Source organism: Bos indicus x Bos taurus, chromosome 15, assembly GCF_003369695.1.
Source record: "Bos indicus x Bos taurus breed Angus x Brahman F1 hybrid chromosome 15, Bos_hybrid_MaternalHap_v2.0, whole genome shotgun sequence".
Taxonomy (NCBI): Eukaryota; Metazoa; Chordata; class Mammalia; order Artiodactyla; family Bovidae; genus Bos; species Bos indicus x Bos taurus.
Genome location: NC_040090.1, coordinates 30,801,004 through 30,827,846, shown reverse-complemented (window position 1 = coordinate 30,827,846; position 26,843 = coordinate 30,801,004). Strand labels below are relative to the sequence as shown.

The 26,843-nt window shown below is 37.9% G+C and overlaps 1 protein-coding gene across 2 annotated transcripts in view; it reads right to left on the bottom strand.

Annotated features, from left to right (window-relative positions):
- RAB6A (RAB6A, member RAS oncogene family) overlaps positions 1–26,843 on the bottom strand; it is a 90,193-nt gene that overhangs the window by 35,789 nt on the left and 27,561 nt on the right. For both annotated transcript variants that reach the window (XM_027562945.1, XM_027562944.1), the window contains exon 2: positions 11,860–11,918. In XM_027562945.1, the coding sequence (XP_027418746.1) occupies positions 11,860–11,918 (59 nt within the window). The remainder of the gene's footprint in view (positions 1–11,859; positions 11,919–26,843) is intronic.

Sequence of the window (26,843 nt, the reverse complement as noted above, 5' to 3'; positions counted from 1 at the left end):
TGGAGTTTCAGCTTTAGCATCATTCCTTCCAAAGAACACCCAGGACTGATCTCCTTTAGAATGGACTGGTTGGATCTCCTTGCAGTCCAAGAGACTCTCAAGAGTCTTCTCCAACACCACAGTTCAAAAGCATCAATTCTTCGGCACTCAGCTTTCTTCACAGTCCAACTCTCGCATCCATACATGATCTCTGGAAAAACCATAGCCTTGACTAGACGGATCTCTGTTGGCAAAGTAATATCTCTGCTTTTGAATATGCTATCTAGGTTGGTCATAACTTTCCTTCCAAGGAGTAAGCGTCTTTTAATTTCATGGCTGCAGTCACCATCTGCAGTGATTTTGGAGCCCAGAAAGATAAAGTCTGACACTGTTTCCACTGTTTCCCCATCTATTGTAAGCAATACCAAATTACAGTGTATGGATATACCATTTCATTCATCCACTGATGGACATTTTGGCTATTAAGAGTTCCTGTTTTCAACTCTTTCTGGTATAAAACTAGGAATAAAACTGCTGGGCCATATGGTAATTCTTTTTAACTTTGTGAGGAAAGTTTCTACAGCAGTGGCACTATTTTAATTAATTAATTAATCAGTTAATTTTTCTTTATGGTCATGCTGCATGGCATGTGGGATCTTAGTTCCTGGACCAGGGTTTGAACCCGCATCTCCTGCAATGAAAGTGCAGAGTCTTAACCACTAGATCATCAAGGAAGTTCCCGGCTGCACTATTTTAAATTCCCACTAGTGATATATGGAACAACAGACTGGTTCCAAATCGGAAAAGGAGTACGTCAAGGCTGTATATTGTCACCCTGCTTATTTAACTTATATGCAGAGTACATCATGAGAAACGCTGGGCTGGAAGAAGCACAAGCTGGAATCAAGACTGCCAGGAGAAATATCAATAACCTCAGATATGCATGATACCACCCTTATGGCAGAAAGTGAAGAAGAACTAAAAAGCCTCTTGATGAAAGTGAAAGAGAAGAGTGAAAAAGTTGGCTTAAAGCTCAACATTCAGAAAACTAAGATCATGGCATCCAGTACCATCACTTTATGGCAAATAGATGGGGAAACAGTGGAAATGGTGGCTGACTTTATTTTTGGGGGCTCCAAAATCACTGCACATGGTGACTGTAGCCATGAAATTAAAAGACGCTTACTCCTTGGAAGGAAAGTTATGACCAACCTAGACAGCATATTAAAAAGCAGAGACGTTACTTTGCCAACAAAGGTCTGTCTAGTCAAGGCTATGGTTTTTCTAGTAGTCATGTTATGGATGTGAGAGTTGGACTATAAAAAAAGCTGAGCACAGAAGAATTGATGCTTTTGAACTGTGGTGTTGGGGAAGACGCTTGGGAGTCCCTTGGACTGCAAGGAGATCCAATCAGTCCATCCTAAAGGAGATCAGTCCTGGGTGTTCATTGGAAGGACTGATGTTGAAGCTGAAACTCCAATATTATGGCCACCTGATGCGAAGAGGCTGACTCACTGGAAAAGATCCTTATGCTGGGAAAGATTGAAGGCAGGAGGAAAAGGGAATGAGAGAGGATGAGATGGTTAGATGGCATCACCGTCTCAATGGACATGAGTTTGGGTAAACTCCGATAGTTGGTGATGGACAGGGAGGCCTGGCGTGCTGTGGTTCATAGGGTCTCAAAGAGTCGGACACGACTGAGCAACTGAACTGAACTGGGTTAGATCCTGGGTCCAGGAAGATTTCACATGTTGCAGAGCAGCTAAGCCTGTGCACGGCAACTACTGAGCCTGTGTGCCACAACTACTGAAGCCTGTGTGTCCTAGAGCGGGCACTCCACAAGAGAAGCCACTGTGTTGAGAAGTCTGTGCACGACACCTCAATGAAGAGCAGCCCCCTTTCTCCACAACTAGAGAAGGCCTGCGCAAAGCAACGAAGACCCAGTGCAGCCAAAAAAATTTTTTTGTCATTTTGTTATTGGTTTGTACAAGTTCCTACATATTCTGGATATTAAATCCTTATCAGATATATAACTTTCAAATATTTCCCCCTATTCTGTAGGTTGGGCCTGGTGTCTCTGCTGAAAATCAATTGTGTGTGTGCTCACATACATACATACATATATATATAGATATGGATATATATATATGGATTCTCTATCCTATTCCATGGGGCTTTCCAGGTGATGCTAGTAGTAAAGACTCCCTACCAATGCAGGATACATAAGAGACACAGGTTTGATCCCTGGGTCAGGAACATCCCCTGGAGAAGGAAATGGCAAGCCATTCCAGTATGCTTGCCAGGAGAATCCCATGGACAGAGGAGCCTGGTGGGCTACAGTCCGTGGGGTCGCAAAGAGTCGGACACGACTGATCCTACTCCATTGTGTCTATATGCCATTACCACATTGTTTTAACTACTGTAGCTTTGTAGGAAATTCCCAAATTGGGAACTGTGAGTCCTCCAACTTTTTCATATGTTTCAGTAATGTCTTGACTATTGCAAATTATGATTAATCTCTTCATATCTACAAAAAAAGGCATGGGGATTTTGAAAAGGATTGCAATGAATTTGCAGCTTGATTTGAGTAGTTAGTATTGACATCTTTTTTTCCAAAGAGATTCATTTTATTTTATATTTATTTATTTTTTGGCTGTGCTGGGTCTTCACTGCTACACAGTCTTTTCTCTAGTTGCAGAGAGTGGGGGCTACTCTCTGTTGTGGTGCATGAGCTTCTCATTTTGTGGTAGCTTCTCTTGTTGAGGAGCTCAAGCTCTAGGTCATTCAGGCTTCAGTAGTTGCGGTGGGTGGGCTCAGCAATTGTGGTTCCTGGGCTTTAGAGCACAGGCTCAACAGTTGTGGCTCACAGGCTTAGTTGCTCCATGGCATGAGGGATCTTCTGAGACCAGGCATCAAACCCATGTCTCCTATATTGGCAGGTGGATTCTTAACCACCTGGGATGTCTCTCCATTTAATTAGGTCTTCTTTTATTTTTTTGAGTAGTTTTGTAGGTTTCAATTTCCCACAGACTTATATTTTAAACAACAAAAGCAGCTTCCTCCTTTATCCCAAACTATGTGACTAACATATAACCTAGTACTAATTCTACCTTATGACATTCAACTTGAATGTCATATCCCACTCTTTCATATGGGGATGGGCTTATAAACTTGAATTACTATGCAAGAGAATCTAATTGACAAACCCCAGGAAAGTACAGGAGTGGCATGGCTGCATTTAAGAAATCTGACTAGTAGAACCTCATTTACTCAGTGTGGCAGATGTAGTTAACTACCTACACAAATATCCATCTACTACTTCTTCCTTACTAACACAATCAAACATTTATTTAAATCCATACTTTTCCCATTTGAAAAACTACATTTTCCAGCCTTCTTTGAACTTTAAATAAATGGGGTTAACTCAGTTGGGAGGTAGACTCTTATTTTTTCCCCCTTTCATCCTTCTTCCTTCCTGAAGTGGATACCAAGGCTGGAATCCAGGAATCATTCAGTAACCATGAGGCAAAATTCAATACGGAAATCATAAATTAGATTAGGTTAGACTTAAAATAGAAGTTTTGGTCCTGGATGACCATGGAGTTGCTGCACTAGCTCTGAAACACACTACCTTTACACATCTTTTACATGAAAAAAAAATTCTCATGTCACTTATCAATGTTATTTTGTGTTTGTTATAAACAGCTGAAAGTAATTTTTAATGGCTATAAATAGAAACAAGTATTTTCACATCTCACAGTCAAGATATAAATGTTTTTACGATTAGTACAAAGTCAGACTTTACAACAGTCCCCCCCTTCCATTATACTATCCAAGTTTTGGGGCATCATTTATATCACTGAACTCATAAAGATCAAAACTAATTTGAAAAATAGCCTGCTGCTGCTCTTTTTTTTTAGTTAATTTTATTTCAAGCTGGGCTACTACAGAAAAGTTGATCAGTTATAAGAATTAAGCCAATAGCAGGAAGAACAGAAATGAGATGGCTGGGAAACTAAGCATTATCAACTATTTCAGCATCTTTAATGCTACTGATGTGGAACTAATTCAAACTTTCATAAAAGACAGATGAGACGTTAGTGCAGTCTTTTGCTCACCTCTTTAGAGAAATGCAAAAAGCAATCATTACAGAAGAAATTAAAAGAGAGAATTCTCTCATGTACCTTAATTTACATTTACGTATTATTTTAAATGTTAACTAATTCATGGATGTTGGGGGGAGTGTCTACTCTGCAAAAAAAAAAAAAAAGAGAAAAAAATTAAACTACTTTTATAGGAGCTTACAAATCAAGACCGAACAACAGCTTATCCAAATATATAGGTGTCAAGGTGATAACTTCCATTTGTTTATTTTATTTGGATGCTCTTCACTCAGAAAGGTGCTTATTTGTCTCAACAGCTAATTTATGAAAGATTGCAGATATAAGTTACAATTCTGTCTGACTTTGTATATAGTGGTTTGTCCCCTATCCTGATGCCAGAGAAGCTAGAAACCCATAAACATGATTTTCACATGGGGAATGTATTTTACCCAGTTACAAAAGTAACTTGGTGAAGAAAACAAGTTGTGTTCTGTACAAAGCAATGATAATCAGCTTCCTTCTGTGGTTCAAACACACATAAAGTTCTGTTGCCTGGTTGCTGCCTTCTCAAGCAAGAGAAAATAGAGAAGGAGTTGAAAGACGCAATGACGAAAGAAAGAAAAGAGTGGATAAGTTAAAGAATCTAAAATTAACAGAAATAATTTTTTTTTAAATGAAGAAAGGACCCCAGAAAGAAGATGCTGATACATAATCTGATTTAGAAAAGAATCCCATTTAAAAATATCCTTACATATATGTACATATGTGGGGGAAAAAATATATATATATACATTTTTCCCCTCAATATCTTTCTGCCATATTACATTTCTGTCCATTAGGACAAAAACTAGGTAGAGTCTATGGATTTTAAAAATGAGTCATTATAACGAGCATAAGATTTTAGTTATATAAGGTGAACAAGTTCAAGAAATTTGCTACAGAACATTGAATATACATGTAGATAACAATACTATATTGTGTACACTTTAAAGTATAATAAAAAGTTAGAATCTCATATAAGTATTCTTACAATAAAAAAAAAAAAGAACCCCACCCCAAATAAAATGACAACACCTCTGGAAAAGCCAAAAGTCCCGAAAAAAGTCATTAAAAAATTAAATGAAAATTAAAAGACAAATCAAACACTGAGTCAGAAAAACAGTCCACTGGGACTTCGCTGGCAGTCCAGTGGTTAAGACTCTGTGATTTCACTGCAAAGAGGCATGGGTCCCATCCCCGTTGGGAAACAAAGATCCTGCATACTTCGAGGGCAAAAAATATAATAATGTTTAATTTAAAAAAGAAAAACAGTCCATCTAGTTAAGGATTTTGGTTTTATTGATAACTAGAATTTTGAATAGAACAACCTAGAGCTTCAACTTATACAGGTTAAGGATATACTTAATCACCACCATCATCTTTCTGGACAAGTTCATTAGTGTCTAAAACCCACTGTTTTAATCTATGCTATCTTGAACTTAATTGTTGATTTGTAACAGTCCTTGGAATAAGAAATCCTCTAAATTCAAAGAAATCTCAAAGGTTACCCTGAGTAATGTAATATTCCTCAAAACAATCTACTCCAATTGTGGGAATCTTTCTTGAGCTTATTTATATTAAGTTGAACCATATAATATAAAACTGCCAATATTCTATTATTTTTGAATGATAAAGATAGCAATTATGTAATATGGTTCAAACTGATACATTTAAAACTACTAGAAAAATTTACAACTGGAAAAAGAAAACAAAACCAAAAAACTGGTGAAAAACTAGAGCAACTTACAAGAATCACTTACAGCCTCTAGCTACAAATGTTTACCAGATTTCTCAGGTTTTTTGGCTTTACTTTGAAATAACTGACGAAATATGGTCAATAAAGGACTCTTCTGGCCAACCAGTTTAGTCTTTTTCAAATAAAATTAATTCAGTGCAAAGGAATCATAAATAGCATGAATTATGAATTATATATAAAGTTTATCTTTTTTGTGAAATAAAATTTCATTTAAACTAAGTTTCAGATATACATTACATATAGCTCAATAATAAATTTCTAGTTATGAGACTAGCTCTTCAATTATTTCAGAAGTCTTTCTGTTGTGTGTATGGTCAGGGCATAAGATAGGGAATCTTAATCCACTGAAGAATTCTTCACCTGATAACTAAGTTGGCAGCTAACTACATATGGTCAATTCTTCATATTCCAAAGTAATACTTAATACACTGTCAAGATAATTTCCCTAGTTAAGGATGTGGGGTACTACATTATCCTAATTCCCCTGTTAAAGTAAGATAATATCTAGGACTGTGCCTAACTCTTATAAAAACTTGTAGCTTACATGGTTAATCAGTGTCTCCTATTAATGCCAAAGTACAGTGGTATTTTGGCTTCAACAACTTTTTAGAAAGAATCAAAATCTTTGCTTATCTGTTAAATGTAACCTCACCCCATCAACATTACCTCCCTTAAAAAATGTCTGCATGAACAAGAGCAATAATCTTAATGAATAAGTAGCAACAGCACTTTAGACACCTAAAGATCTCTTTAATTTCAGACAACTTGGGTATAATGAAATACTTCAGAAAGTAAAAGTACCTGGTTTGAACATTACTGATTTATTCTTTTTAACTTATTCTTTGGTTTTTGTTTTACAATTAAGCTATTTAAAAGATACATATATATATAACTTAGATATACACACACACACACACACACACATATATATATATGGTTATATTTATATACATATATATGGTTATATATACAGGGTTAGGGTTATATATATCAGAGAAGGCAATGGCACCCCACTCCAGTACTCTTGCCTGGAGAATCCCACGGATGGAGGAGCTTGGAAGGCTGCAGTCCATGGGGTCGCTGAAGGTTGGACATGGCTGAGCGACTTCACTTTCACTTTTCACTTTCACGCATTGGAGAAGGAAATGGCAATCCACTCCAGTGTTCTTGCCTGGAGAATCCCATGGACGGCGGAGCCTGGTGGGCTGCCGTCTATGGGGTCGAACAGAGTCGGACACAACTGAAGTGACTTAGCAGTAGGGTTACATATATATATCAGATCAGATCAGTCGCTCAGTCGTGTCCGACTCTTGGCCACCCCATGAATCGCAGCACGCCAGGCCTCCCTGTCCATCACCAACTCCCGGAGTTCACTCAGACTCACATCCATCGAGTCGGTGATGCCATCCAGCCATCTCATCCTCTGTCATTCCCTTCTCCTCCTGCCCCCAAATCCCTCCCAGCATCAGAGTCTTTTCCAATGAGTCAACTCTTCGCATGAGGTGGCCAAAGTACTGGAGTTTCAGCTTTAGCATCTTTCCTTCCAAAGAAATCCCAGGGCTGATCTCCTTCAGAATGCACTGGTTGGATCTCCTCGCAGTCCAAGGGACTCTCAAGAGTCTTCTCCCACACCACAGTTCAAAAGCATCAATTCTTTGGCGCTCAGCCTTCTTCACAGTCCAACTCTCACATCCATACATGACCACAGGAAAAACCATAGCCTTGACTAGACAAACCTTTGTTGGCAAAGGAATGTCTCTGCTTTTGAATATGCTATCTTGGTTGATCATAACTTTCCTTCCAAGGAATAAGCGTCTTTTAATTTCATGGCTGCAGTCACCATCTGTAGTGATTTTGGAGCCCAGAAAAATAAAGCCTGACACTGTTTCCCCATCTATTTCCCATGAAGTGGTGGGACCGGATGCCATGATCTTCGTTTTCTGAATGTTGAGCTTTAAGCCAACGTTTTCACTCTCCACTTTCACTTTCATCAAGAGGCTTTTGAGTTCCTCTTCACTTTCTGCTATAAGGGTGGTGTCATCTGCATATATGAGGTTATTGATATTTCTCCCGGCAATCTTGATTCCAGCTTGTGCTTCTTCCAGTCTAGCGTTTCTCATGACGTACTCTGCATATAAGTTAAATAAGCAGGGTGACAATATACAGCCTTGACGAACTCCTTTTCCTATTTGGAACCAGTCTGTTGTTCCATGTCCAGTTCTAACTGTTGCTTCCTGACCTGCATACAAATTTCTCAAGAGGCAGATGAGGTGGTCTGGTATTCCCATCTCTTTCAGAATTTTCCACAGTTTCTTGTGATCCACACAGTCAAAGGCTTTGGCATAGTCAATAAAGCAGAAATAGATGTTTTTCTGGAACTCTCTTGCTTTTTCCATGATCCAGCGGATGTTGGCAATTTGATCTCTGGTTCCTCTGCCTTTTCTAAAACCAGCTTGAACATCAGGAAGTTGACGGTTCACATATTGCTGAAGCCTGGCTTGGAGAATTTTGAGCATTTCTTTACTAGCGTGTGAGATGAGTGCAATTGTGCGGTAGTTTGAGCATTCTTTGGCATTGCCTTTCTCTGGGATTGGAATGAAAACTGACCTTTTCCTGTCCTGTGGCCACTGCTGAGTTTTCCAAATTTGCTAGCATAGTGAGTGCAGCACTTTCACAGCATCATCTTTCAGGATTTGGAATAGTTCAACTGGAATTCCATCACCTCTTCTAGCTTTGTTCGTAGTGATGCTTTCTAAGGCCCACTTGACTTCACATTCCAGGACGTCTGGCTCTAGGTCAGTGATCACACCATCGTGATTATCTGGGTTATGAAGATCTTTTTTGTACAGTTATATATATATATAACCAGATATATATGCAACTGAGGGCAGACATCCTTGTCTTGTTCCTGATCTTAGAGAATACATTCAGCCTTCAAACATTAAGTCTGATATTAGCGGTGTGTTTTTCATAGAGATGTTCTTTATCATGTTTGGACACTTCCCTTGTATTTGTAGCTTGCTGAGTATTTATTACTGAGAAGGTAACAGGCAGGAAGGCCAGGGGTCTCCAAGTGGAGGAAATAGGCTGCAAGTGTCAGACATTTTTTATCTCTCCCTTAAGCGGCAGGAGGAAACAAACTACAAGTGTCAGATTTTTTTTCTTTCTCCATACAAAATTAAAAGCAGGTTTCTCTATGGAAATGTTTTTCTTAAGCTATGTTAATGAAACGATGTATTTGCTTTGGAATTTGCCTTTCTTCAAAATGGTTCCACCTAAGATTAACATTTTTTCTTTTCTCAAACCTTGGACTGATAATAGCTCAACAAACCAGGAGTCATATCAATTGTTTTATGGCTGGGGGATGACACACCTCAAGCCATCCTATCTCAAAAATGCATTTTGTGGGAGAGGGGCCTGGTGAAACTCCATCAGCCTTGAGGTGTCTCTCTTACCTGATTAATAGCTTTCTAGTAGACATAAAACACCTTGCTAAAGACTAGCAGGGGGCACTCTCCGTCCTCCTTCTGATGTCTGTGTCAGAAGCTTTTCTCAAAAGCTCTTGAGCGATCAAGCCTGGTCTCTGGTTCCGAAGCTAAATCTTCTTCTTCAGAGATCACAAATCCGACATAGTTCACCATAAGCTATCATCATCATCAAAGGCTACTGGGTTGTGTCAAACGCTTTTTCTGTGTCCACTGAAATGATGTGATTTGTGTCCTTCTTTTTTTTTTTGGCAACAATGCACGGTTTGTGGCGTGTTAGTTCCTCAATCAGAGATCAAACCTGGGCCCTCAGGAGTGAGTGTGCAGAGTCCTAACCACTGAACCACCAGAGGATTTCCCTGATTGTGTCCTTTAGACTTTTCATATAGCATATTTCATTACTTTTTGTATGTTAAATTTGCAACCTCGGTACTAATCTACCAATCCCACCCGGTAAATGGCATAGATCCTTTTTACAAGTCAGCAAATTCAGTTTGGTAGTATTTTGCTAAGGTCTGTTGTGTTTATATTCATAAAAGATATACCCTGTAGTTTTATTTTTGATGTCTTTGCCTGGTTTGGGTATCCTCATAGGATAAGTTGGAAAATGTTTCTTCCTCTTCTATTTTTGGAAATTTATGAAGTATTAGTGTTGTTCTTCATGTATTTCACTGAAGTGATCAGTGAAGGCATCTAGTCCTACAATTTTCTTTGCGAGTTTAAAAAAGAAAAAAATTATTTATGGCCGTCCTGGGTCTTTGTTGCTGCACATGGGGCTTTCTCCAGTTGCAGTGCACGGGCTTCTCATTGCAGTGGTTTCTCTTGCTGTGGAGCACAGACTCTAGAGCACAGGATTAGTAGTTGTGGCGCACAGGCTTAACTGCCCTGTGGCATGTGGAATCTCCCCGGAGCAGGGATCAAATCCATGTCCCCTGCATTGGCAGGCAAATTCTTAACTACTGGACCACAAGTGAAGTCCTGTGACAAGTTTTTTGATTGCTAATTTTATCTACTTATTCACAGGTATGTTCAAATTTTCTATTTCTTCTTGTGTTAGTTTTGGTAGTGTATCTTTCTTTGACTTTGTCCATTTCATCTAGTTTATCTCATATGTTGGCATATAATCATTTTACACTATTCTCTTATAATATTCTCTCATAGTAATCTCTATTTCCATATAGTTGGTTATAAGATTTTCTCCTACACTCCTGACTGTAATAATTTGAGTCTCTCTCTCTCTCTTTATTAGTTAGCTAAAGTCTTGTCAATTTTGTGGATCTTTCCTAAGAACCACTTTTGGTTTCATTGAATTTCTTGTTTTTCTGTTCTCTCGTCCATATATTTTTGTTCTAACCTTTATTAGCTTCTGAATTAAGCATGTCTTTATTTTCTGTATTTTTGTTGTCCTGATAACTGGGAGCTTCCTAACACTAGAGGGACTGGCCCTCCCAGAGTTTGCCATTTCCTAGAGATGTAAACTTGCCCATGAGAGGGACTTTCATATGAAAACCAACAAATCCAGACCCATACCCCAACCATCTCCTCAATCACACTCAGAGCCACTATGCCCCTGCCCTAATCACCCCAAGGCCAAGTACCAGAAAACCAAGAACAGCCCCTACAGCCCAGGGAGCACTGAAATTATTAAAACTAGGCTGGTCTTACCCATCCTTCTCACAAAAATCACAATTAAAAAAAAAATCACAATAAAGGCTAGCACCCTAGTACCTACATTTCCTGTCCCCTACCCCATCTCCTGATCAATATCAGTACTTCTTTCATCTGCCCTCCTACTATGGCCTGGAGTGTCCCTCCCTCTTGGAATCTGTGAGTATAACAGCCTTTTCAGTAGCAATCATCTCCTGATCTGTTAGCTTCATCATACCTGAATAATAATAATAAAGCCTACATTTTAAAGCAGTTTCTTACTTCTGCTTAAGTTTACTTTTCTTTTTCTAGTTTCTTAGGGTAGAAGATTAAATTACTGAGTTAATATACCTCTTGTTTTCCTTACAGAACTGCTTTAAGCTGTATCCCATTAGTTTTGGAATGTTGTGTTTTCTTTTTCATTTATCAAAATACTTCCTAATTTCCCTTGTGACTGTCTTTGACCCATTCCCAAATCTCCTTCTATTAATGATTTCTAATTACAGTACTTATTCTTGACTTCAAGTATAGACCAAAATGTCACAGAACCCTAGACTTGGAAGAAATATCTCCAAAAGAATATCTATCGATATAATCACTCCACTTCTATTCTAGATGGTATTACCAATAACTTTTCAATAGATTCTACAAGAGAAGCTAAAGAAATTAAATGAAAAAGTTGAGGACTATAAGCATAATCAGTTATACTTTGTATTTATACAGCATTTTACAGGTTACACAAAGTGCTTTTATATCCAGGACAATGTAAAAAAGTGAATTTTTAAAAGTACCTTGAACATTACTTGCAAACAAAATAAAGACAACTAGTAGGTTGGAGAAAACAAAATACCTGATAGGTATTGTCGAAACTGTCATACATGAATCTGGTAATCAGTGATGTCTTTCCAACTGAAATGAAAAGAAAAAAAAAAGATTCATTCAGTTAGCACATTAAATTGGGTTCTCAAGTAATTTTTCTACAGAGAACTGCAATTCAATTCATTGAGAAATATCTGAAATGGTTCTACTAATGATAATTTAAAAACATATAGCCCTGAGTTTGTTGAAATGTCTTTAGTAACAGATAATATCTCAAATTGAGAGCATAAATAAAGCATATTCCTTTAGTTAAGAGTTGAGGAAAATAAAGAGAAAACATGAAGGAAAACAATTATGTTGACATCTCTAATTCACAAAAGGCAAGCAAATATTTACTTGGATCCTAACAAAAAGAACTAGGATTATACTAGGAAGAAATTATAGTAACTTCCTGGACAGTAACCTGGGGAAAACAAAGGTCAGATCCACTTCATTCAGTGAATCAAACCTTAATCTCTGGAAGTATGAAGACTAAAGATGAAGAGTTCCAGGAGGGGTATGAGGGCTGTAAAAACTAGACTGCTTAATGAAGTGACCTGGAAAATTGTTTTGAAATTCATCTCAGGATTAGAGCTGTATACTTCTTTGACAGGGCAGTCCCAAAGATTCATAACACTACCTTGTATTGGTATTTTTAGGTTAATCCACAAGGAAGTGCCACTAGGAAAAAATAGTGGTATACTGCCAATATCCTTATCCACAGGCACACTGTTCAAGGGCAAGAACCATATCTAATTCTCCTATTTCTCCAGTAGCTTGGCCAAGACTCAATAAATACTAAATGAATACAATAAATTTTATCAATTAGAAAACAACTGGGCAAATAAAATATTTCAAATGCTCCCCAAAATGTAAATACTTTGGGAAAAAGAAACAATACCTGGTCATTCATATTTTTGTATGGATTTAAGTAACTTTTGATTTCAACTTCTGATCTTTAAGAGACCTGATTTGGGCCTCTTTATTGCATCCTCCAGCCATGTTTCATATGAAAACATGAGGAAAAAACTGAGCCAAAGAGATAAGAATCTCATAAAATCACCTACTCCCAAACGTCTTATTTCAAAGAATCTAAAGTAGCAGGTAGAAGAGCTAAAGCTACTTTCCCTAGATCATAGTCAAAAGCAAATTAATATTTGAGAGGAAGTCTCTATCCGGAGCAATGAGTAGACCGATGCACTTCTTTATTAACAGATCAGTTCACTTCGGTCACTCAGTTGTGTCCGATTCTTTGCAACCCCACGGACTGCAGCACGCCAGGCCTCCCTGTCCATCACCAATAGTAGATAGTATAGTTTTTATTTTGTTTTGAAAAATGTCCCTCCTTCTTTATAAAAAGAGCAAAATGCATGCTACAAAGCAGGCAATACAGAAAAGACCAAGAACAAAGTGAAAATTACGTATATCCTACCACCTATATATAACTAATGTTAAAACTTTAGTATATTTCTAAAATGCTTTTATATATAAAAATATATATGTACTTAAAGGCAAAACCCACCATTCATAGTAAAGTCAGGAACAATACAGATACTACTATTAATATTATTTAACACCGATCAGAATCTATAAAAAGTAAATCTAAAAATCTGAAGAGATAAAAGGCAAAATAGTGATGGGGGAAAGAAAGGTAGAGAAAAGCCAAGGAACATACAAAATATACAGTGAAGAAATACAAAGTACCTAGTTAAAACAGTTTTTATTCAAAAGATTAAAATTTCATTACTAAGCATTTTAAATATGATTCTTCAATATAGGATCTTTGTAAATAAATTGTTCTTGTTCACCCCAAAACCTTCTGTAAAATGGTATGTAAACTTATAATGATTTGCTTAATGTTTGCTTTCCTTGATAAAATGTAAGGCCCATATTTGTCTTATTTAGTCCACATCATCAGAGTCTGACACACCTTTGCTGAACTGATAATAATTTTCCAGAAGGTAAAAAATACATATCTAGGGTTCTTCCAAATAAATATTATTTTTAATTAAACAAGTTATTTTATTATAAATACTTCTACTACAAAACACAACAAAGTGATAATATACTTTATATTTTTAAAGATGCCTAATGAGAATAATTTTTGTTCAGTACAAGGACTACATATTACATATAGCACTACAATAGAGTATTGCAATAAAGCCAGTTATATGAAAAACAACAACAACAACAAACCCTATGGTTTGTAAATCCAAGGCAATGGGTTTGCTTCTATGTATAATAATGACAAAAAAATTTAAACAACCAGCTTCCCCCACTACCTGAAAGTAGAGTGTTCGTATGAAACCTTTCCTAAGCCAAAATGGCATAAAGCAAAGCAGCAATTACCTTAGGACACATCTTGCTAAGTGGATGCACAAAATAAAATCAAGTTAAAGCACAGATGCTCACCCACACAGTTCAAAGCTATAACGGCTTGATGCTAAGTATAGTTCCCAGGGAAGGAGCTTGGAGGTTCCACTCCTGCTGCCTGGGGTACGTGTTGCCTCAACAACACCTCTCTACGTAAAAAACACTGAATGCTATTTTCACTTTTTGGTAAAAGCAAAATTCCTCTTCAGATTTCTTTTGGGTAGTGAAAACAAGTAGTCATGGGTCTTACACAAAAGTAAAGTGGCATAAAGCAGACTTGTGAAAAGCAGGGAATACTGTATCTTTTTCTCCCTCAGATCTTATACTGGGTATTTTATAGGACAGTGCTAACCTTGACATTAATTTGCAAGAAGTGAAATTTTATTTCCATCTTTCAAGAAATGGTAACATGCTCAGGAGTTTAGAAAATTGCCCAAGGTAATTCAGTTCCCTATTACAACATGATGCCATTCCATTTCTAACCAAAGGTCATGTTCTTCTCAATATACTACTTCCTTTTGCTATTTAAAACAAGCCCCCTCCCTCCTCCCCCCAAAAAACCCATGGTCACCACAGCAGAAAAGCTACTGTTACTACCTACCTAGCCTCCAGGTTTTAAAGAACCTGAACTTAGACCATAAGAAATAGAAAATGAAAGGGAGTATATCCTTGAAAGAAAAAACCTCAAAGAATGAGATTTTTCAGGCAGTAACTTTTTTCCTGAAGCACTAGGAAACATAAGGGCTTCCACGGTGGCTCAGTGGTAAAGGACCTGCCTACCAATGCAGGAGACACAGGTTCAGTCCCCAGATTGGGACAATACCCTGGAGAAGAAAATGGCAACTCACTCCAGCACTCTAGTATTCTCACCAGGGAAATCCATTATACAGAGAGGAGCCCGGCAAGCAACAGTCCAAAGGGTCACAAAAGAGCTGGGCATGACTTAGTGACTAAACAACAAACAATGAAACACAACCTAATGGGTATGTTTCTGGTAGCAGAAGACCCAATTCCTAAAAGGTTTGAGGAGTCACAGGATAAAGTTCAGGGCTCAAAGAACACTTAGAAAGATTGGGAAAGTAGACTTCTGCAAGAAAGAGAGCTGCAAATAGAGAGATTTGTATTTAAAATGTGTCCAAACTCTTGGCTGATGTCCTCAATGATCTATGAGGACTTGATGGGGAGACCTCAGGGTTCCCAGCAGCAGATGGATGTTAAGAGTTCAGAATTTGAATCCAGCCAAAGTAACTGCCTTCTATGACAAAACAACTCTTTGGAGACAATAAAATCTAGAGTCTGTATATATGTATTCTTCATCGTCCTGTATCCAATTAAAAAAGTGATAAAAAGAAATAAAAATATATAATTCATACCCAAGAAAAAAAGTAGTAAAAAAACAGACCCCAACCTGGACGGAGGGGAGTTTGGGGGGATAATGGATACATGTATATGTACGGCTGCATTCCTTCTGCTATTCATCTGATACTATCACAATATTGTTAATCAGCTATACCCCAATACAAAAAAAAAGTAAAAAAAAAAAAAAAAAAGCTAAACCAAAAGACTCCAAGATGAGTCAGATTTTGTAGTTAGCAGACAAGCATTTAAAGCAGCTATCAGAGACATATTCTAGACCTTGGAAGAAGACATGTATAAGAAATAAATAAAAGGAAAATTTCCACAGAGAAAAATGAGAAAAAAGAATCAAACGTAAATTGCAAGTACTTACAATAAGTAATCAGAAAAGTAATTGTATGGATTTAACAGCTGATAGAAATGGCAGAAGAAAGAAGTGAAGCTGAATATAGATCAAACAGTTTAACATATATATAAAAGAAGTTCCCACTGGATAAGATAGAAGAAATTAGGGGGAAATATTTGTAGAAATAATAGCTGAAAACTTTTCAAATATAGTGAAAGGTTAAGAACTTACAGATCCGAGAAATTCAATGAACAGGACAAATACAAAGAAAATCATACTTTGACAAACTATTAAAACCCAAGTATAAAGGAAGAAAACCCTTGAAAACATCCAGAGAAAATGTACTACACATAGGAGGTGGACGGGGGAAGAGGCAGGAGGAGAGTGAACATACATTTTTATGAACTCCTCCACAGAGAAAGTGAGAACACAAGACAATGGAATTACATCTTTAAATTTCTTAATGAAAATATATATTTTTCAACACTTAAATACTATATCTCATAAAACTACCTTTCAAAAATGAAGATTAAGTGAAGATTATAAAGTAAGGTCATAAAGTGAAGTCGCTCAGTCGTATTCGATTCTTTGCGACCCCATGAACTGTAGCCTATCACGCTCCTCCATCCATGGGATTTTCCAGGCAAGAGTACTGGAGTGGTTTGCCATTTCCTTCTCCAGAAGATCTTCCCGACCAAGGGATGGAACCTGGGTCTCCTGCATTGTAGGCAGATGTAATTAGCGTCTGAGCCACCAGAGAAGTCCACAGACAAGTGAAGATTACAGACAAACAAAAGTGAGAGAATTCCTTGTCAGATCTGTAATACAAAAAAGCTTCGGAATTACCTGGTGGTCCATCAGTTAAGAATCTGTCTGCCAATAAAAGGAACACACATTCAATCCCTGGTCCAGGAAGATCCCACACACCACGGAACAACAAAGGCTGTGTACCACAACTACAGAGCCCACGCTTGGCAAGAAGAGAAACCACTGCAATGAGAAGCCCGAGCACCACAACAAAGAGTAGCCCCCACTCACCGCAACTAGAGAAAGCTCGTGCAGAGCAACAAAGACCCAGCAAAGCCAGAAACAAATAAATAAATAATTTTAAAAAGAGAGAGACAGACAATTAAGAGAGTGAAAAGGAAAACCCAGATTGTGAGATATGTGAAAGGGAAACCAGTTTCAGAATGACACTGTAAGGAACTGCATACACCAACTTCCCAGGGGAACTGGTAAGAATTTAAACAAAACAAAAAGCATTTAAAATCTCTGGAAACAGTCCTAAAGGCATAAAGCAAATGAACATTTACTCAAAAAAATATACTAAAATTCAGTAATAAAAGAATGTCTGTGGTATTTGAATAACAACAAAAAAGCCATGTACAAGTATGTTAAAAACAGCTTTATTCATAATGGCCAACAACCAGAAGTAATCTAAATCTTTATCAATAAGGGAATGGATTAAGAATTCCCTGGATGTCCAGTGGTTAGGGCTCTGTGCTTCCACTGTGGGGGATACAGATTCAATTTTAGTCTGGGAACTAAAACTGCACACACCCTGGGACTAAAAAGAAGGGAGTGGGGGGGGGGGGGCGGAAATGGATAAATTATGGCATAGTAATAACAAAATATTACACAAGCAAAAATAACATCTTATATACACAACATGGACAAATTTCACAGACAATACATGGGGTGAAAGAGGTCAGATATAAAAAATATATATGTTGTATGATTCCACTTATATATAGTTCAAAACTGGCACAATTAATCAGTGGAGATAGAAGTCAAAATAGTAAAACTTCTGGAGTTTCTAACTGGAATATGGAGTCAGGGAAACGTCTGACTGCTAGAAAGACCTATATTTTTATCTGAGGAGTAGTTACAAGAATGTATTAATATGCAAAATTTTCAACAAGCCATACATTTAAAATTTGTCTACTTTATGAACTTCCCTGGTGGCCCAGACGGTAAAGCGTCTGCCTACAATGCAGGAGACTGCGGTTCGATCCCTGGGTCGGGAAGATCCTCTGGAAAAGGAAATGGCAACCCACTCCAGTACTCTTGCCTGGAAAATCCCATGGACGGAGGAGCATGATAGGCTACAGTTCATAGGGTTGCAAAGAGTCAGATACGACTGAACGACTTCACTTTATGACCTTACCAGATATTATACTTTAACAAAAAGAATTTTTTTAAAAAAAGTAAAATACTTAATTATACATATGTGATTCCCAATAAAAACTGCATGTATTTATGTGGATATCATGTAATCCTGATCTATTGTATTAAGAAGGGTCTTTACTTCTGTTGCAGTCTACCCTACACCTGAGAAAAACAACAGACAAACCCAAACTGGGGGCACTCTAAAGCAGGGGTCCCCAACCTCTAGGATCTAATGCCTGATGATCTGAGGTGGAGGTGATATAGTAATAAGACAAATAAACTGCATAATAAATGTAATGCTCTTGAATTATCCTGAAACACTCCACTCCACTCCACTCCTGTCTGTGGAAAAAGTATCTTCCATGAAACTCGTCCCTGGTGCCAACAACGTTGGGGACTGCTGCTTTAAAGGATACCTTGCCTCAAGATGGATCATGGAAAACAAACAAAGGCTGAATGAGAAACTGTCACAAACCAAGGGAATCTATGGAGACATGAAAACTAAATGCAATGTGGCACTCTGGACTGCATCCTGGAACAGAAAAAGGGTATTAGTGAAAAAAAAATCTAGTAGCATTCAAATAAATGTCTGGAGAGTTTGGTGATATATAGTAATATACTAATGCCAGTTTCTTAGACAAATGTACCATAGTAATTTTAGATGTTAACATGAGGTAAACTGCTGCTGCTGCTAAGTCACTTCAGTCGTGTCCGACTCTGTGTGACCCCACAGACAGCAGCCCACCAGACTCCCCCATCCCTGGGACTCTCCAGGCAAGAACACTGGAGTGGGTTGCCATTTCCTTCTCCAATGCATGAAAGTGAAAAGTGAAAAGGAAGTCGCTCAGTCGTGTCCGACTCTTCTCGACCCCATGGATTGCAGCCCACCAGGCTCCTCCGTCCATGGGATTCTCCAGGCAAGAGTACTGGAGTTGGATGTCACTGCCTTCTCCTAGGAAAGGGTTAAATGGGAATTCGGTACTGTTTTTAATATTTCTACATATTTAAAATGATTTTAAAATAAAAAGTTCATTAACAAAGGTAAAACATACACACAAAAATCCCTGAATTCAAAGTTTAAAAGACTTATATGCTTTACTGTATATATATTATGTCTAATCTAAAAAAAAAAAAAAGAAATCTAACAAGCCTCAGAGCCTGTACATGCTTGATCCCTAAAAAGGGGGATCAGAGGAGACCTGTAACAGGTCAGAGGATTCTGGTTAACTGGCACTAAACAGTACAAGTAACAGTATCCTGGAACTGAGTATACTATATCCACTTGAGTAAACCTTTCATTTAAGTTGGATGGAATCATCAAAAAGATCAGAAAACAGGGACACTTCATCAAGTTTACATACACTGTATGAAGAATTCTATGTCTGCCTGCTAGTAAATGGTTAATAAAAATCTACAGGTTTGACAGAAAGAGGGACAAGATAGAAAGGACCACAGGGAGGGAAGCTTGATTGCTACTCTTTCAGGGTAGCAGAGAGGGAGCATAGGAGAGAAATAATACAAGAAATGGCAAAACATTAGTAACATAAGCTCTTTGATGGTACTTGGGGACTGAAAATCAAAAACAATTACAATCACACAGCTTACTATCTACATAAACATCACTTACCATTCTAGTGTTATCAACCTGACTTTACTACCCTGCATGTGTGCAGGCAGGTCACTTCAGTCATGTCCGACTCTTTGTGACCGTATGCACTGTAACTAGCCAGGTTCCTCTGTCCATGGGATTTTCCAGGCAAGAACTGGAGTCAGTTGTCATGCCCTACTCCAGAGGATTTTCCCAACCCAGGGACTGAACCCATGACTTTCATGTCTCCTGCACTTGGAGGTGGGTTCTTTATTACTAGCGCCACCCGGAAATTCTTATCTAGGGAAACAGAGTTGCAAATAACTACTGTTCCTTCAGGAAATTCCCCAAAGTCCATCAAATTAACATAAAACTGTCCATGTAGTCATAAGATAGCACAAAATGATTGTTTATACTCTCACAGATTTTTAAAAAAATGTTTGCTTGTTTGTCTGCGCCAGGTCTTAGTTGTGGCATGCAAGATCTTCAGTTGCAGCATGTGAACTCTTAGTTGCAGCATATATGGGATCTAGTTCCCTGACCAGAGATTGAACCTAGGGCCCCCTGCAATGGGAGTTTGGAGTCTTAGCCATTAGACCACCAGGGAAGTCTCTCACAGATTCTTTGAACTTTGTCTCAAAATGCTCACACTTTGTCATGTCTACAAATTTTAAATGATTGCAACAGTCTTTATCCAATTCTAATCAAGCCTCTGTATTAATACAGCCTCCTTAAATCAAATCTCCCAAACCATAAACATCCCAACTTTGCTCTCCTCCTTCCCAAAAGGCTACAGTGTTGGTTTGAATAGTGTATCCCCAAAGCTCCTGTTCACTGGCAAACTGACAAGTGACCTTCTTTGGAAATAGGGCTCTTCACAGATACAATCAAGTTAAATTCTGGTCATGCTGGATTAGAATGGGTTCTAGCAATAATCAGAAGCTAAGAGAAACAGATACGATGGTTTCTATTACAGAGCCTTCAGAAGGAGAATGACCTCCCTGACAACTTGATGTGGGACTTCTAGCCTCCAAGAACTGTGAGATAATAAACTTCTGTAATTTAAAGCCACTAATTTGTGGTAATTGCTATGGCAGTCCTAAGAAATTAATAAAGCTCCTAAAACTAAGCATTATCTTCCTTAAAGTGGTAAGCAATAAACTCAGATTTACCTTAACAACGGGTTGTGTTAGTGCTATTTTCAGGGAGTAAGCACTGAACAGAGTTCATTATACTATCTGAACTAGATGACATACATTTGAAAAAGTCCATAATAAAAAGTATTTGAAAATATTTTCATAATCTAACATATCATGGCCCCAATGTGAAAATCAGCATGTTACAATTAAATTATTATAAAGATCAAAGGATGCTCTGTCATTAGTTCAAATAGCATTTCACATGAAGTCTTTATCCAAGTCTTTACAGCTTCATCCTCTATGCTCTCCTGACACATAAATACAGCCTTAATGACAACCCTTTTCCTTAGGTAGAATGGATCCTTCTATGGAAAGACAAATAAACGAATGGTCCTGACAGTAACATTACAAAGGCTATAAATCCCAAATAGTATGGGGTAGTGAACCAAGAACTTCTAGATGTACAAGTTGGTTTAGATAAAGCAGAGGAACCAGAGATCAAATTGCCAACATTCACTGGATCATAAAGAATGCAAAGGAATTCCAGAAAAACATCTCCTTCTGCATCACTGAGTACGCTAAAGCCTTTGACTATGTGGATCACAACAAACTGTGGAAAATTCTTAAAAGAGATGGGAGTACCAGATCACCTTATGATGTTTCCTGAGAAACCTGTATGCGAGTCAAAAAGCAACAATTAGAACCAGACATGGCAAATGACTGATTCAAAATTGGGAAAGGAGTGCAACAGGGCTATATACTGTCACCTTGCTTATTTAACTTATATGCAGAGTACACCATGCAAAATGTCAAGCTGAATTACAAGCTGGAATCAAGATTTCTGGGAGAAATATCAACAACCTCAGATATGCAGATGATCCCACTCTTAGGGTTAGGGTTAGGTTACGGCATACAGTAAAGAGAAACTGAAAAGCCCCTTGATGAGTGTGAAAGAGGAGAGTGAAAAAGCTGACTTGAAACTCAACAGTCAAAAAACTAAGATCATGGCATCCAGTTCCATCACTTTATGGCAAATAGAGAAAAAGTGGAAGTAGTGACAGATTTTCTTTTCTTAGGCTCCAAAATCATTGAGAATGGTGACTGCAGCCATGAAATTAAGACACTCTGTCCCTGGAAGGCAAGCTATGACAAAGCTAGACAGTATTAAAAAGCAGAGACATCACTTTGTTGACAAAGCTCTGTATAATAATATATAATATAATAGTTTTTCCAGTGGTCATGTATGGATGTGAGAATTGGACCCTAAAGAAGGCTGAGCACCAAAGGATTGATGCTTTTGAATTGTGGAGCTGGAGAAAGACACTTGAGAGTCCCTTGGACAGCAAAGAGATCAAACCAGCCAATCCTAAAGGAAATCAATCCTGAATATTCATTGTAAAGACTGATGCTGAAGCTCCCATACTCTGGCCACTCATTGGAAAAGACCTTGATGCTGGGAAAGACTGAAGGCAAAAGGAGAAGGGGGCAGCAGAGGATGAGATGGTTAGATAGCATCACTGACTCAATGGACATGAATCTGAACAAACTCCAGGTGATAGTGGAGAACAGAGGAGCCTGGTGTGTTGCAGTCCATGGGATCACAAAGAGTTGGACACGACTGAGTAACTGAACAACAGTGTTAGGTCACCTAAGTACATTCATTTAAAATGGGAGAAGCATCTGGGGTATTTTATTTCAAATTCCAGTATTAGCAAAGCTAACAAAATTTTGCACAGTTGGGAATAATATAAGGACAACCTTTCCTATAGAGCCACTTTGCTGTATTTATCAAATATGCAGCTCAGACTTCCCTGGTGGTCCAGTGGTTAAGAATCCTACTGCCAATGAAGGGGACATGGGTTTGATCCCTGTTCCAGGAAGATTCCACATGTTGCAGGGCAACTAAGCTCCTGAGCCACTACTGAAGCCCTCACACTCTTTAAAGCATATGCTCTGCAACAAGAGAAGCCACTGAAATGAGAAGCCCACCCACCACAACTAGAAAGAAGCTTCTGCTCACCTCAGCAAGAGAAAGCCTGAGCGCAGTAATGAAGATCCAGCACAGCCAAATATTTTAATTAAAAAACAAAACGTGTAGTTCAATACAGCATGCAGTTTGATCTAAACAAGTAAGAAAATAACCAGACATATACAAAAACATTTAGGTATAAGACTATGCCTAAAATAGCATAGGTACCACTATTTTAAGAGTAAAATTTAGAAAGAGCCTGCTATTACAACAGGGCTATCCACGGTTATATCAATTATAACATCTTCCTAAGGTCCACAGTGCTATGTATCTAATTCAAATTTCTGCTACAGAAATCTTAGTGACAGAGGAAATGGGTAAAATAAAGTTGTAAAAGAAGAATCTGTATAATTTTATTACCCTAATTTTGGTAAAGCAAACATATGTATTAATTATTCACAAACAAAAAAGACTACATCTACAATAATTAAAACTTATAAAAGCAAAACAATTTCTAATAGTAAAAATCTAAGTTAGAGGAGAATAAACAACTAAAGGAGAGACGCCCTCTCAGAGTAAAATTAAATGGCAATAAGACAACTGTAAAATACTGGAGGTCAAGGTAGTTAAATACACTAATTTCTTCTCAAGTAGCAAATATCAGCGTTTTAAGAAACTAAAATTGGTACTGTTATGCAATTAAGACTGAAATGCAATCAGAGACCCCCAGGAAGAAACAAAAACTTTTTTTCTAACCATGGGACAATTGCACTCATCTCCCATGCTAGGCTTGCATGCTAGGCTTCAGCATTATGCGAACCAAGAACTTCCAGATGTCCAAGCTTGGTTTAGAAAAGGAAGAGGAACCAGAGATCAAATTGCAACATTCGTTGGATCACAGAGAAAGCTAGAGAATTCCAGAAAAACACCTACCTCTGTTTCACTGACTTCATCAAACCCTTTGACTGTGTGGATCATAATGAACTGTGGAAAGCTCTTAAAGAGATGGGAATACCAGACCGTCTTACCTGTCTCCTAAGAAACCTGTAGGCAGGTCAAGAAGCAACAGTTAGAACCCTGTATGGAACAACTGACTGGTTCAAGATCAAAAAAGGAGTACAACAGGGCTGACTGCTGTCGCCCTGCTTGTTTAATCTACATGCTGAGGACATTATGAGAAATGCCAGGCTGGGTGAGTTACAAGCTGGAATCAAGATAGGCGGGAGAAACATGAACAACCTCAGATATGTGGATGATACCACTCTTACGGCAGTAAGTGAAGAGGAACTAAACAGCCTCTTGTCGAGGGTGAAGGAGGAAGAGTGAAACAGCCAGCTTAAAACTAAATATGAAAAAAAACATGGCCCCATTACTTCATGGCAAATAGAGGGGAAAAGGTGGAAGTAGTGACAGATTTCCTCTTCTTGGGCTCTAAAATCACTGCAGATGGTGACTGCAGCCATTAAATTGGAAGACGTTTGTTTCTTGGCAGGAAAGCTATGACAAACCTAGACAGTGTGTTGAAAAGCAGAGACATTACTCTGCCGATAAAGGTCCGTATGGTCAAGGCTATGGTCTTCCCAGTGGCCAAATACAGTTGTGAAAGCTGGACAGTAGAGAAGGCCGAGTGCTGAAGAACTGATACCTTTGAACTGTGGTGATGGAGAAGACTTCTGAAAGTCCCTTGGACGGCAAGACCAAACCTGTCAATCCTAAGGGAAATCAAGCCTGCATACTCGTTGGAAGGATTAATGCTGAAGCTGAAACTCCCAGTATTTTGGTCATCTTATGCAAACACCTGACTAAATGGAAAAGTCCCTGATGCTGGGAAAGATTGAGGACAGAAGAAGTCGTCAGAGGATGAGATGGCTAGATGCCATCACCGATGCAATGGACATGAACTTGGGCAAACTTTGGGAGATGGTGAGGGATACAGAGAGACCTGGCATGCTGCGGTCCATGGGGTTGCAAAGAGTCAGAAATGACCGGGTGACTGAACAACAAAAAATGTAATATTCAAATGTCCCATTCTGATACATGTATTTTCAAGTAATCTCTAAAAAGACTACAATGGCATTCAAAATGCTGCCTCAATGCCACCTCCAGAAACAGACATTCTAGCCCAATTCCAACATTTATAACAATGTGTCTGAAATCAGACCATCAGCAAAGCATTATTTATACTCTCTTGTAGTTCACTAAAGACTAAGCATTGATAAGTTCTTATTGGGATTCCTATTTTACTGTAACAATCACTGAAGAACAATTTAGGTATGAAATCTAATTCAAATGGTGTCCCTGTTCAAATTAAGTAGGGAAGACAGAAAAAACTATTGCAGTGTGATTAAAAAGTAGACGTATGTACAGAATGTTGTGGGTGGGAGTAGTCTTACACAATGAGGCTGGAAGACCAGGAAAAACCTGAGAGAAAACCTTTAAAGCTGAGGTGGAAAACAGATTAGCTAGGAGAGAGAGAAGATGGCATCTCATGACCTTAACAAGCATTATGAACTACCCTATATTAGAGAGCTTACTTGTGGAGCTTCATTTAATTTTCCAATCTTATCTGGAATACATCTAAAAAGAATTAAATATACAACTCCATTTCTATAGAAGTACCTGAATTCTTCAAAAACAAATCAGAAAAGAGCATTTGCAATAAGCCGTATATAGGATATAACTCTTAAATTACAGGCTGATGAGATTTTACTTCTAATATTGAACCTATGGCAACCTCAAAAGTCTGAGTGAGTGAATAAGCAGTTTAGGGGAAATAATTTCTGAGTTGGCATTCCAGTTCTGTCTTTTTAAAAGAAATTGAAATACAATTCACATATCATAAAATTCACCCCTCTAAAGTACAAACTTCAATAGTTTTTAATATATTCGCAAAGTTGTACAACCATCACCACTAATTCCAGAACATTTTCATCCTCCAAAAGAGAAATTCCATACCCATTAGCAGTCACTCCACAAAACCCTAGTCCTAGCAACCATTAATCTACTTTCTATCTCTATGGATTTGCCTATTCTCTAGCCCACTTTTTTACCAGCTACGTAACCTACACAGTTTACTTAATCTTTCTGTGCCCCAGTTTCATTTGTAAAATAAGTATAGTAATAACTCCTATATCACAGGGTGGTTATTAATACGGACAGAAAGTATGATCAGTGAGTATAAACAATTACTAGGAAGCATTTTAGAAGACAGTTTGCTTCATAATGATTTAAGATTTCAACACAAGGATGAGAATAATTCTAGATGAATCCAGAATCTAGTTATCCTCTAACTGAAAATAAATACTGGTCTATCAGGCAACCCTGAACAAATGTCAGTGATTTGAAACACAAAATATATTTTCTACCCTCAGTGAAGCTGAAAAAGAGATTTATAAACAAGATATCTAGAAAGACACAAAATGTTTGGAAATAAACTAATACACTAATAACTAATTAGTGTATACTTTCTTCCATGAAGAAATCACAAGGGAAATTTTAAAATAATCTCAACTAAATGATAATGAAAATACTATATGTTATGCATGATTCATAAAAGTCAAATGTTTATAACCTTATGAATGAATAAACAAAGTGTGATACATCCATATAATAGAGTATTATTCAATCATAAAAAGGAAAGAAGTCCTCATACATGCCACAAAGAAGATCAATCTACAAAGCACTATGCTAAGTGAAAGAAGCCAGTCACAAAAGACCACATATGACTCCATTTATATCAACTGTCAAGAATAGGCAAATACATAGAGACAGGAAGCAGATAAGTGGGTGCTTAAGGATTGGAGAGGGTAGGGGAATTGGGTGATGATAGTCAATGGATACAAAGATTCTTCTGGAGGTGATGAAAATGTTCTAAAACTGTTTATGGTGGGACTTCCCTGGTGGTCCAGTGGTCAGGAATCTTCGTGCCAATGAAGGGGATATGGGTTTGATCCCTGATTGGAGAATTAAGATTCCACATGCCATGGGGTAAGTAAGCCCATGTGCCACAGCTACTGAGGCCACGGTGCAACTACTG